Here is a 13,110-nt window from a genome sequence, read left to right on the forward strand (position 1 = left end):
CACAGTTATCCAAAGAACGGTTGGAGCGATCAAATAAACCATGACTGCTTTCATGATCCAAGGACAGTTCCATCTTGCACCACTTTTCTTTTCTGCCACTGCTGTGTGCCAATGATACATGCATGGGTTGGACATAAAGAATGGGGGGTTCAGAGAGACAACAACCAAGTCTCCAGATGCTAGACCATGGCACTGTATGTAGAGATGTTTTACTGGGAGCAGTAGTTCCACAAAGCTCTCATGTCACAGCCAGCAGCCATCCCCTAACCCAGGGACGCCTCCACTCCATGTAGCCACACTGCCTATACGCAGCAACCCCCTCTCACGGTATGGGGGCACTTATCAAGGGGGCTCTACTCCTGCTTCACTGACCATCATCCCTCATATCCAGGGACTTTCTGCCTCAAGGCTCCTGTTAGAGCTCTTCCTATAGTGAGGGTCATCCAGGCAGCTCCCCTTACATCCATCCCTCTATCCGGGGACCACATGGCTGAACACAACTCTATCCTCTCAAATTTCATGTGTACCTTTTCTTACTGCTCCTCACTACTGTGCCCTGTAAAACATCTCTACATACAGTGCCATGGTCTAGCATCTGGAGACTTGGTTGTTGTCTCTCTGAACCCCCCATTCTTTATGCATTGTTCTCCCACACACTCACCCCTATCTGGTGGCTTCTGCTTGGGGACTCCTATGGGGTAACCCTGTTGGTGAGGGACTGCCTGCTACAACCACCCCTCTCAGGGGCTTTTATTTACTGTGACCTTTATGGGGATCTTTTTATGGGTCTCTCTTGATGTGAACTCTTCCCCCAAGCTATTACTATATCCCACACAGCTCTGACACAAACCGGCTCCCGAAATGCCAGGAAGTCCTAGACCTCCTCTTCTGTCCCAGGTCCCTGGCAAGATAGCAGTCACCTCAAACCATGGGAAGCCTGAATCTATTATAGATTGAGGCTCCAACGTCACTCAACCATTCAGCGGCATTAGACAAGTTCATGCCTCGTCACTGACCACAACCCCTCTCCTGGTGATGCGGCTGTACATATCACTGCGCCTGTTCTCATGAGGCCAACACCTCACTCCCGCTCTACCGTCCTGGGGAGCTCATCTGCCATCAATGGGGGTATGGTAACCCAGTGGGTGGTACACACTTACAATAGTGCCTATTGCTGTATATAGCACTTGTGTCAGCATACCTCCCAACTGTCCTGATGTTGGCAGGATAGTCCCAAATCTCAGACCTCAAAAGGGACAGAGCTTAACCAGCAATGGACTGAAGTAAACCAAAATTCCATGTTTTTGGGTATACCGGGGGCAGGGTGTGGGCGGATCTGGGGTTGGAATTATTTTGCCCTGATTCTGCATGTATCAGTGTTGGGAGATGTTAATACATTTTCTATTTACTAATTAATCTCTTAGATGATGAAGATTATGACATAGATATTGTTACAATGCACCAGTGATTGCACAGTCTGCCTGGCCAATTGTATGTTCTGGAATGTTATGTTCACATTATCAACTGCTCATTCATTCACATATATTGTATGCCAGGAATCTTGCACACATGTACACATGACCTTCTTCAATTATTCACATTTAAAAACTCATTTTCTCCGCTACACAAGGCAGATGCCCACATACTTAGCATAGTCCCTCTTACTTTCTAAGATATAAATTAGGTTCAGAAACACAATAAATAGGTATCTTTAGGTTCATTGCTCCACCGAGTGCTCCTTTAACTCTGCAGAAAGACAGTACCAGAGATATGGAACTGGATAATGACATGGGAAAGTGAGTCTACATCTGAGCCACGTCAGGGTGTATTCTGCAACCTAAGTTGCCTCCTTCCCCTGAGCCCCCTAATAATCTATATATACACCCTCCTCAGAATCTCGACTGTAACACTTTCCATAACAATGAAGTACGAAGCGTAGAGTGACAACTTGTCACCATTAGCCTCCTCCTTCTGGGACTATTCCAGTAGTATGGGAATATGTAGTATGGGAGTACCTGCCAGGGATTAGCCTATCACTGTGCACTGCCTCCTACAGTAACTATGGACTTGTTTTATAGTATGATTGCGCCACATAAAAATGCAACTTGCGTACAACTAGTCAGACTGCACAACGCGCGCCCGCATTTTGAGTTGAGCATCGTTGCGCTTGGAGAGGTGGGTCCTGCGCGTTCACATGTAAGTTTAGCACAGTAAGGTGTGGAGATGCAAATCAACCATGACCCTTAGAGATGTGTCTCATTTTGATTTACACATTTCTGTATGATGTGATTTTTAGGATGTGGATGATGGACAAATCTTTGCGATGGACGTATAGATACACTAGATTTAAACTTGCATGTAAAATATCTTAAGTATACAGATGCATTTTTGCATGTAGCCAAAATTGACAAAGTTAGTCCCTATATGGGCAGCACAAGAGTGGAGGCATCAGGGAAGGAGAAGAGATATGCTACGTGCCAGGAGGAGAGGTGTGGGTGGTCTTCGCTACTCATACAATTCTGTCTTCTCAGACAAGGTTCTCACCTCATTTGAGAAGAACAGCCCTGGACATCAGAAATCTAACGGGCACGTTGGTTGGCACCATGGACCTCTGGAAAGAAGTACAATCGTTGCCATGAGTTGCCCACAGGACCCATCCCCCGGGCAAGCCCATTTAGGTGGCAGCTGACCAACTGCCAGAGACAAAATAATTCACAGTCAGGAGCAGGCAGAAGGTCAGGGCGGGCAGCACAGATCTGCAACCAATATAAAAAGCCAAGGACCATCCAACAAGAGTTTAGGCTAAGTCAAGGGAAGTTAGGTCAACGGCAAAAATCAGTAAAACTTGCAAAATACTGAGTAGGGTGAATATTTCCCTATATAGTTTTGAAAATGTTGCTCATCTGTATATATAACTGCAAATGTTTTTATTTCCGTCACGCTTAGTAGGAACTGTGACGGTTCTATTTTTTTTCTTTACATTTCTTTAAGAAAGAACTCATTTCACACTTATTACTTTTATTATACTGCATAATGTGTTCCCGCACTGTATACAATGAACCGTTCTGTCCTTTTTAACATTTTTCCACTATCCCTCATCATGGAGAAAGTTGGACGGATTCCTGTAGCCGATTGACTAACTGCTGCTCTGCTGTTATTCATGTTCAGTGCCCTCCATAAGGCAGAATTGATATTGTTTTGTTAATGCTCTCTATCACATAAACTTCTGGCACAATTTGTCAGGACTGTCCGCCTCTGCTCCACAGACAGCCAGGGCTTCATCTGCCGGAGAATCCGAGCCATCCTTCACCTTAGCGGAGGGCACTGCCTCTAGGTCATACGAACAGTAAAACTCATTCACTGGGCTGCTTTGATATAATCCTCCTCTGGTTTAACGAAGGATTTCAATTTCTGGCCACCCTTCCCCCGGCATAAATATACACCTTATTACATCCATATTAGTGACAATTTACTGTCTGTTGCTGAAAAGTCTTGTCCCAACTGAGGATTCAATTTTCACATTGCCTCAGTATTGGGCGTTAAGACCTTAATCACAGTGGCATTTGGAAGAGCATTCTCCTCGTTAATAAAGATTGAAGGGCTCCCCGGGGAGTGCTGAGCTAGAATCTGGCTCATCGTTCATTGTTCCCACCAGCTTGTTGTTGTGGTTCAGGGAAAGCTGCTGACAGGTGAAGTTTAGACAAACTCACATTTATCCCTTTCTATGCCAGAGCTGGTGTTTAATTGGATAATATCCGTACTTCGTAGCACTTTGTATGTGAGATTTTATTTTACTTAGAATGTATTGTTCTTCTTTTTAAAACTTAGAATATGCATAATTGCATTAATATGACTTTTCATGGGAATACAAAGTACGACAAAGACAAGGAATTTCCTGGGACACTAACATTAAATTTCCTTGCAAGTCTAAATTACTCTGAAGCCTTTGTTAATGGATTTGCATATTTCACACCAGCTTATTCATGAATCCTGCATAGGAAATCCACTTAAAAATGAATATTTGGAACTCCATAGAATATGGATTCCAGGTCCCCAAAATTTAGCACTTCTGCCTCACAGCACTGGAGTCATAAGTTCGATTCCCGACCATGGCCTTATCTGTGTGGAGTTTGTATGTTCTCCCTGTGTTTGCGTGTGTTTCCTGCGGGTGCTCCGGTTTCCTCCCACACTCCAAAATCATACTGGTAGGTTAATTGGTTGCTATCAAAAATTGGCCCTAGTCTCTCCCTCTATCTCTGTCTGTCTGTGTGTCTATATTAGGGAATTTAGACTGTAAGCTCCAATGGGGCAGGGACTGATGTGAGTGAGTACTCTGTACAGCGCTGCGGAATTAGTGGCGCTATATAAATAAATGGTGATGATGATGATAAGTACGTGCCTAATTTGCCTTGTGATACAGGTTATATAAGGGGTCACTTAGCCTAAAATAAATACCCACTTCTATCAAAGACCTATTAGTTATTTTAAATAATATATATATATTCCCATACTGTAACAGAACCTCAGATATATAACATTGTATTTACATATAATGTACAGCTGAATGCAAGCTAATCAGTTTATGGATTGACAGCCTGATTGCAGTGTCCATTAATAGGATTACTAACAGGAAGTCTGATGTGTGTATGAAAATATCTTCCCTCATTTAGAACTTTTTCACAAACATCTTCAAAACACTGTCCTATCCTGGCTTCTTTGGATTTCAGTATCATATTTATGTTGAGGATACCCAAATGTATCTCTCCTCTCCTGACCTCTCTCCATCTGTGTTGTTCCACGTTACTGATTGTCTTTCTGCCATTTTGTCTTGGATCTCCCGTCGACAACTCAAACTCAATCTTTCAAAAGCTAAGCTAATAATATTCACAACTGTCAACAGAAGTTACCTACCTGACGTCTCTATTACAATACAAAACAACAATAAATCCTACCCCTCAAGCTCTCTGCCTAGGTGTCACCTTTGAGAAGTGTTCTTCGTTCCCCACATCCAGTCTATATCCAAATCCTGTTACTTATAATTGTCATATCTCACACAGGACACTACAAAAACTTGTACTCATCATCTCCCTCATTGATTATTGCATTCCCCAAATCAGACTCTCACCCCTACAATCTATTTTGCATGCAGCGGCTAGACTGATTTTCCTTACCAACCGTTTTTCCTCTGCTGAGCCACTCTGTCAGTCTCTACATTGGCTGCCTGTATTTCAACGAATCCAATATAAAATTCTTCTACTAACATACAAGGCCATCAACAAAATTGCACCGACATACATTTCCTCACTTGTCTCGAAATATCTCTCCACTCGACACCTCCATTCTGCACAAGATCTACGTCTCTCCTCCACTCTCATCACATCCTCCCATTCTCGGTTACAGGATTTTTCCGGGCTGCACCCACTTTGTGGAATTCCCTCCCACGCACAATAAGACTTTCCTCTAGTCTTCAACCCTTCAAGCGTTCACTGAAAACCCACCTCTTCAGACAAGGTTATGATATTCCTCAACCACCATCTTAATTTCCCTAGATTACCCTATTACCATCCTCTACACAGCTAACGCAAGACAACAACCCTCTGACCAACATTGCAACACACACAGCCCACTCAATACTTTTACCTTTATGTTCTAGCTGGTCCATTGTGCAATATGATGTAGCACATGCCCTTGTGTTTCTAACTCCCATTGTCCTATAGATTGTAAGCTTGCAAGCAGGGTTCTCTTACCTCTCTGTCTGTATGTATTACCCAGTATTGTTTTATCAATGTTTGTTCCCAATTGTAAAGCGCTACGGAATTTGCTGGCGCTATATAAATAAATGTTGATGATGATGATGATGACTTCTTGGGTGAATGCATGTGACTCAATCTGCCAACATTAAGTGTTGGCAAATTTTGCTATTCAGCAGTCACTTATTTCTCAACATACTTGAATATTTTAACTTATTAGTTAATGGTTTAACTTTCTTGTTGTCTTCCTGTATTTTATACATAAATGCCTAACTTAGTCTCACAGAAATTGTGTATATTAACACACAAAACAGTGACTTACCACAATGTCAGACCTGAAACAAGATAGAATGCTTGTTTTGTTTAAATAAATGCATAAAAAACAACACAATGCAGCACGTAAACCCAAAATGGTCAGGTTTGCACAACATTAGTATAAAACAACGATCTTATTGGTTGCTAGTAACCATACCAACATAGGATTTTAACACATTTTATGTACAATAGATGTGCATCGTTTTTAAACATATAAATAGATACCTTGCTTCTTGCTGAGCTTGTACAGAAATGTTTGACGTGGATCCGAATGGTCTCGACATGTCAGTTGTAATAGGGAACCTGATTTTTTCCACTTTTGCATGAACCACAGGCCTGGAACATAAATAAGAGAACACTGCATCAGAAACCATTTTCAGAAATAAATGTTAGCTTCACAGTTACTATAGTTAGGGCTGTATTTAAAGCCAGTGCTGCTGTAGGCAATCCTGGCTAAAGCGGCGTAAATCAGTAATTGTACACACATGCCGCACTACTGAACAACGCTGATGGGTAAGTCCCAAGATGATGGATTAAATAAATTAAATAAAGAGACCCTGAGAAGTAAAAACAAAGTAATTTCTCTGCTGCCCCAGGACTATATGATAGCTACCACCACACCATAAATAAATGCATAAGGCTGGAGAAAAGACAAAGCCCATTAAGTTCAATCATCCACTCCCAGCTAACTATTGCGTTCGCAGACCATCTAGCAAGAATTAAGTGTCCACATAAAAATATATATATCTTTTGTTTTTTTACATCAAAATGACTAAAGTTTCCTATTCCTAGACAAAAGCAACTTCACATAGAAGTAAAATCACTTGTCATAAAAGATCTAGGATATAAAAGTTTAGATTTTTTTTATTGCTCTATATATTTTTGGGTTTATATCAAAACCTATTAAGGAAATGTCTTCTAAAAGTAATCACAGTTCATCTCACCTGTATTAACAAGAGCACTGCTGTTGTAAAGGGTACCCAGATGTGGACCAGACAAGGAGAGGAATGTGTGCAGCTTGCCAAGGTAACATTTGAATCTGGGTCTTGAGATAACGGACCGTATGATTAAGTTGCCCAAAGAGTGACCTATAAAACTAAAAGTAAAATACCCTGATTACACATACAGAAGTTTAGTTATTGACTATGGCTTACTGTTAAAATCACCTAATACACCTGCAGTTCATGCTATTGGCTATCAGTTAAGTGTATTATGGCATTTTGGGAAAAACACAGCATTGTGAAGACAACATACTACAGCTTCTGGGGATACAGTAAATATCTTGTGGACTATCAGAAACCTAACACCTTACAAACATAACACAATTCAAGCAAAGCAGGCAAAGTATCAATTACAGAGAGCGCCCAATCAGCAGTCAACGCTCAGTGACAAACTGAATGTGAGCCAGTAGTGCGGAGTGTAGGGAGTTAATTCAGCATAAAAAGGGACCGTTTATAGGCTTATTTACATGATTTTTACCTGATCCTGGAGATGGCTAGATTGTAAATTTGAATATACTGTATAATTTCATCTAGAAGACGATCTGTCATTGAATCAAAGTCAGCAAACGTATCATTCTGTGGAGAAAAGTAAAAAAGTATTTCTTGATCTCCATTGATACTTTTATGCATGTCCTCAAACTATCCAAACTGCATTATGGTTTGTTTCATTCGCTTTTCCTACAGCATTATATAACATTTGTTAATATGATCACTGTACATGTAGTTTGTATACTTGTTTTGTGTGTGCAGTAAAATTAGATCCATTTTTGTGCTCTATAAGATCATACTGCCAAAATGTGCAAATACCTCCATATATTAATCGGTGTTCTCCTTTACAATGATTCTACATATGTACTGCTGCTATCAATGAGCGTCCTTCAACTGCAACATCCATTTTACACAGACACTTCAGGTATCACAAACATTCCACATTACATTTCACTAAAGTTACTACAAAGTACACTACACATTTACTTGGGGCTCTCACAATTCCATTGCACCCTCAGTGCACAGAAATAAAAGAAGAACCCAGTGATGTTGGTTCCTTCCAGTGTTGTCATTCATTTGTAAATGAAATCTTTGTATATTAATGCCAAACAGTCAGTAGAAATATAGATTGGTATGTTATCTAAGTAATGGTCATCAATAAACAAAACAAACATGTTTTCAATCACACCTGGTTCCTCTCCGACATAAGGAAGTCTTTGCGTCCACCAGGCAGTCCTAGCTCGATGTATGTTCTTACCAAGCGGAGGTCAGCACTATTGCCTGTCATAAAAACATTTTGTTACAATTTCTGTTTTGCACATTCCTGGAGGGAAACGGTTTCATTTGCACACATCTAACTTGTTTATTTTAAAGAGATTCTAGTTTTCAGTACATTTTTTTTTTATTAACATAATGCCTTGTGCATTATATATCTGTAGTTAAAAAAGTATATTTTAGTATGTGCACTGTATGCACATACACTGTATGTCCTCAGTCTCACAAACATGATGTTAGCAGTGGACTGTGATGTAGGAAGGAAGCCATATGGGACTGAGATCAGTATGCAGCACAACAATGAAGATGAGTTAGGACCTTTGTAAGGCACAAAAGGTGCAGAAAAGAAGGAAGGAAGGGTAGCGCCAACCAGCCATTTACAGTCCCTTCTATACCGGATTATAGGAAGGGGGATGTGACTGTGCAGGTAGATTGTTTCCTATTTATCCACATGGACACACCTTAGTCTTTGACCAAGGCTACATGCACACACTTGGTGGCCTGTATTTCTTTGTTTTCCTGGGTGAAGGAAGCATAGACAACTTTTCTCTATTTTAGCACACATAAGAGTACTATGTAAAAAATACATATTTTAAATACATTTTAAGAAAAATTGACAGGTTTTCTTAAACGTAATAGATTATAATGCCTTCATTCAAACAAGAAAATATTTTATTCAAGTTTAAATGTCTTTGCAATCTGAATCGCAGACCCATATAAGAAAGCTGCCCATCAATGCTTAGGTGCAATACAATGTTACGTGGACAAGGGACTGCATATGTGTATTTGTTTGTTTTTATAAAGAAACATGCTATACAACATTGAAAACAATAAGTTTAGTCTCTAGAAATAAGAGTCAGAACATAAGTAAGCAATTACACAGTGAAAAAGTTATGAAAGGAGAACTCCAAGTGAATATATTTTGCAATAACCACTGAAGTAATAGAAGTGTATGGGTCTTATGGAAATGTTCATCCCAGCTTTCATTTCACCGATGCAGACTAACAGCAGTGTACAATTTGTACATCTATGTGCGCTTAAACCACCCTCCTGAGAGAGAAGAACAGACTGTGGTCATATAAAGGACCGAGAAAATAAATAAATAAAATATACACAACCATATAGATATTATAGTACATTACTTTTCATAGTAGCGCTGGTCTTTACCCCGTGGTCTTATAACCATTGTCCTGAACTTAGCCCTGCTTCTCTGTTGCCATCTCAAGATGTACAAGTGGAACATGATCATATTCACTTCTCAATTCACTTAGGAATGACCTTAAAGACATAGCTTTACAAAACCCAGATTATTTTATATGTTGGTAGTTGTAGTTTAAGAAATGAAGCTGGTTCTCTTTTTTTCTCGTTATCCTGTCGGTTTAGAGTACAGAGAATTTGAGTGCTGAGAGTGCTAACCTACCAGCTGTCGACTCAGCAGAACTTATAAACTCCTTATGTTTGTTAGCAAAAAGTATGTCAATAAGAAGATTTTTGTACATACGTTAAATCTCTTTCTCAGATTCCATCTGGGGCACACTGCTACCATGGGGTTGTATGAGGGCGCATGGAGTTGGCACTTATATAGTTAACTAAGTTTGCTGCTGACTCCTCCCCTCTGCAACCCAACAGACCTCAGTAATACTAAAGTCCCAAGAAAAGGTCAGATGAAATAGTTTGTACACTTTTGTGAGAAGAAGAAGCTATGTTTCCTGGTCAAATTTTCTACTAACTCTCATTGCTTGTTTCTTCATTTTATATGGTAATCCTGTGTGACAACGTTTAATATAAAGTTAATTTAGTGAATCTAATGCTGAAAATGCATCTGCTGCATTGCTTGTGTACGTTTTGACATGATCCCATTTCCAATTAAACGTTATTAAAACAAACATCCATTTTGATGAAGTGATTTTATCACATAAATATGTTATGCATGGCAGAGTGTGCAGTTAAAAAGAAATATGTACCAACCAGTACGAGTGAGCCTTTAAGTTTGTTTCAGAAATATATGCCATTTTCAGTTTGAAGCACAAGAAGAAATTGTAAAATCAGTTTTTGTCTTTTGATCAAAGTGTAAAACTGAAAGAAATGCCAATTTGTAAACACAATTGAAATCACTGTCTTCTCATTCCAATTTTTACTCTGTCTCTTGTGGTGTTCTCCAATTAAAGTGAATATCAATTAAATGAAGCAAAAGTAAAGCACAATTTTCATTCCAGCTGAAAGGCATAAATTAGATTAGTGTGGCATTTGACTTTTTGTAACTCTATATAAAATCTAACGTATTGCATCAAGGTAATAGGTTTACAGTGCTACCCAGCCAAGCATTACGCATTTGTGAAAGGTTTGTACAGTGTGGTCTATAACAATATGTAACACAGACAAATTATATTGTACCCAAAATTTAACACAATCAAGATTCTATGCAATTATCCTAGACCTGTCTTTACTAAGAACTTTAAAATTATTAGCTTCCAGCAAATTCTCAGCATAAATGCGAATTTATGCAACACTAGCTTACAGCAATCACATTTTCTACATTTCTAGCTAAATATCCTTTAATTTGTGAATGAATATGTATGATTTTACTGTTACTTAAAATATAATAATATACCAAACAGTTGTCAACATGATTGCTGTCAGGCTTCCTGTTAGAATTATTCATAATAATACAATGTGCATAGAACACCTGATAGCAAAGAAAATAGTCTTTATTAATGAGAATCACCCTTTATTATTATAACTGTTACTAAGGGAATGGATATTCACATGTATTTATTTATGCATCAGCTTATTTATATTGTGCTACAGTATACCGAGCCCTGTACATAGCACCAGGTAACACTTAGAGATGTGCCAACCCCTCTCCTCTGGAATATACAGCAAAAAATGTATACAAGACAGATCTACAATAGTCACCAAACCTTGGTGTCTACAGGCACTGTATACAAGCTATCAGGGAACGGAATCTGTATTGTACTTGCATACATTATATGAAAGCCACCAGAGGATAGATTTTTGTATTGTACATTAGCCAATGGAAAATAGAATTGTGCATTGTAAATTAGCCACCAATTAATAGGGTCTGCATTGTACACTAGTCATCCAAGAAAGGAGTCTGTATTGTATACTAAAGATGAGCGGGCTCAAATTTCGTAATCCGAGCCCACCCGAACAGTGCGGATCCAACGGGATCCAAGCACTGTTCGGGTATTTCCGGCGCTAAAAAAAATGATACCGAGGCTATGACGCCAAATCCCCGCGTCGGATCTTGCGAGACTCGGTTTGTATATATTCCCCGCTTGTGGCCACCATCTTCAGTCAGGCTCAGATGGATCAGGGAAGAGGGAGGTTGATTTTTTTCCGTCAGGATTTACTCAACTCGCCATGTATAATGTGGAATGCAATACTGAAAACCAGGTAATAACTACTATGTGTGTCACTTCATAAATAGATATAACTAGGGTACACAGTAATGTGAAAACAACAAATATTAGTGTGAATGGTATGGCAAAAAAGATATTGCTAAAAAAGTAAATACTGTGTATTATACACCATCATATTACACTGCCTCATATCTAGCATATTATGATCCCCAGCTTATACAGCCCAAAATGCCCAGAAAATTCAGTCCAAATCAGTATAACCAGCCCCTGTCAGTACAACAGTTCCATGACCACCACATACAGTCCAACTTCAACAACAGCCAGCCTCATTCCTGTATAAATACTCAATGTTTCTATATACAGGCTATCTCCAGCATGACAGTGCTAGGCCTAGTACTTACCCCGAGGAATCGCTGTCACTCTGGTGCTGATTTCACTTACAGACATCAACATTTACTGTCACTTGTTAGAGTGCTCAGGTAGTGCTCCTATCATAAGCTCCAAATCATGGAAATACGTGTAGCTATCATAACCAAACAAGTCGCAAATTGCTCCCTAAAACCAAAATAATGGATTTTAGCACTTTTTATGCTTTTTCTAAAAAAAATCAGAACCCTAAACCGAAATCAGAACCAAAACCTTTCGTGGGGTGTTTTGGCAAAACAAATCAGAACCCAAAACCTCAGGCTAATCAGAACCCAAAACCCAAAATCCCAAAAGTGGCCGGTGCACACCCTTATTGTATACTAGCTTAAACTTGTCCCTACACCTACACACAATAGAGGAAAATCATTTTGTTGGCTGAAACAATATACATTCTATTAATTCACTAGGAAATTGATGCATAAAGCACGCTCTTCCTCCTGTCTCAGTGATGTCACTAGTTTCAAGTGAATCCAAAGGCTGCATTGGTTCAACCCAACAAAATTGCTTCCTCATCTGTGAGTTAGCACTAGGTCCACTGAAGACATTGTCTTAAACAATCATGGAATGGGCTTTATATTGTATATCTGTCATGTGAGAATTGTAAATATTATGTACTAGTCAAAAGAAAAGGGATCTGGATTGAATACTATAGCCGCAGTAAATCACCATGCCACTGTCTTTTGATCTCAGAAACTAGGCTTTTATTACATTTCTGTAGTTCATTTTGCTTTGCTTCTGATGCCAAGGCAGATGGGAGATGTGTTCTGCTGTCAGGTGCCGCACACACCTTCAACTGTAAATGTGGCCGAACTGTCAACGGTCAATGTCAGGGTGCAACTTTCTACGACAAGTTTCTATAATTGTATTGCTATTACACTATGAATATGTTCCTGGCTATTGAAACTGTGAAATTATATTGCATTTCAAACTAGTTCAAAATTTTGGAGTATCTCTAACGATAACCTATTTTTT

General features: G+C 39.4%; 1 protein-coding gene across 1 annotated transcript; it reads right to left on the bottom strand.

The window, feature by feature from the left end:
• Positions 1–6,270: 6,270 nt before the first annotated feature.
• Positions 6,271–9,945, bottom strand: LOC142126978 (protein FAM135A-like). The gene is made up of 4 exons (XM_075194301.1): positions 8,244–9,945; positions 7,545–7,642; positions 7,010–7,161; positions 6,271–6,401 (listed from the first exon to the last, which is right to left on the bottom strand). Exons 1-4 carry the CDS (start codon positions 8,340–8,342, stop codon positions 6,271–6,273), a joined length of 480 nt encoding a protein of 159 aa, XP_075050402.1. The 5' UTR covers positions 8,343–9,945.
• Positions 9,946–13,110: the final 3,165 nt, after the last annotated feature.

Source organism: Mixophyes fleayi, unplaced genomic scaffold (genome assembly GCF_038048845.1).
Source record: "Mixophyes fleayi isolate aMixFle1 unplaced genomic scaffold, aMixFle1.hap1 Scaffold_28, whole genome shotgun sequence".
In the NCBI taxonomy this organism is placed as follows: domain Eukaryota; kingdom Metazoa; phylum Chordata; class Amphibia; order Anura; family Limnodynastidae; genus Mixophyes; species Mixophyes fleayi.

Excerpts from the sequence above, each read along its gene's own strand:
- LOC142126978 (XM_075194301.1), bottom strand. The coding sequence starts at position 8,342 with ATGACAGGCAATAGTGCTGACCTCCGCTTGGTAAGAACATACATCGAG. Across the intron at positions 7,643-8,243 it reads TTATGTCGGAGAGGAACCAG|AATGATACGTTTGCTGACTT; the intron begins GTGTGATTGAAA and ends TTTTCTCCACAG. Across the intron at positions 6,402-7,009 it reads CAGTGCTCTTGTTAATACAG|GCCTGTGGTTCATGCAAAAG; the intron begins GTGAGATGAACT and ends TTTATGTTCCAG.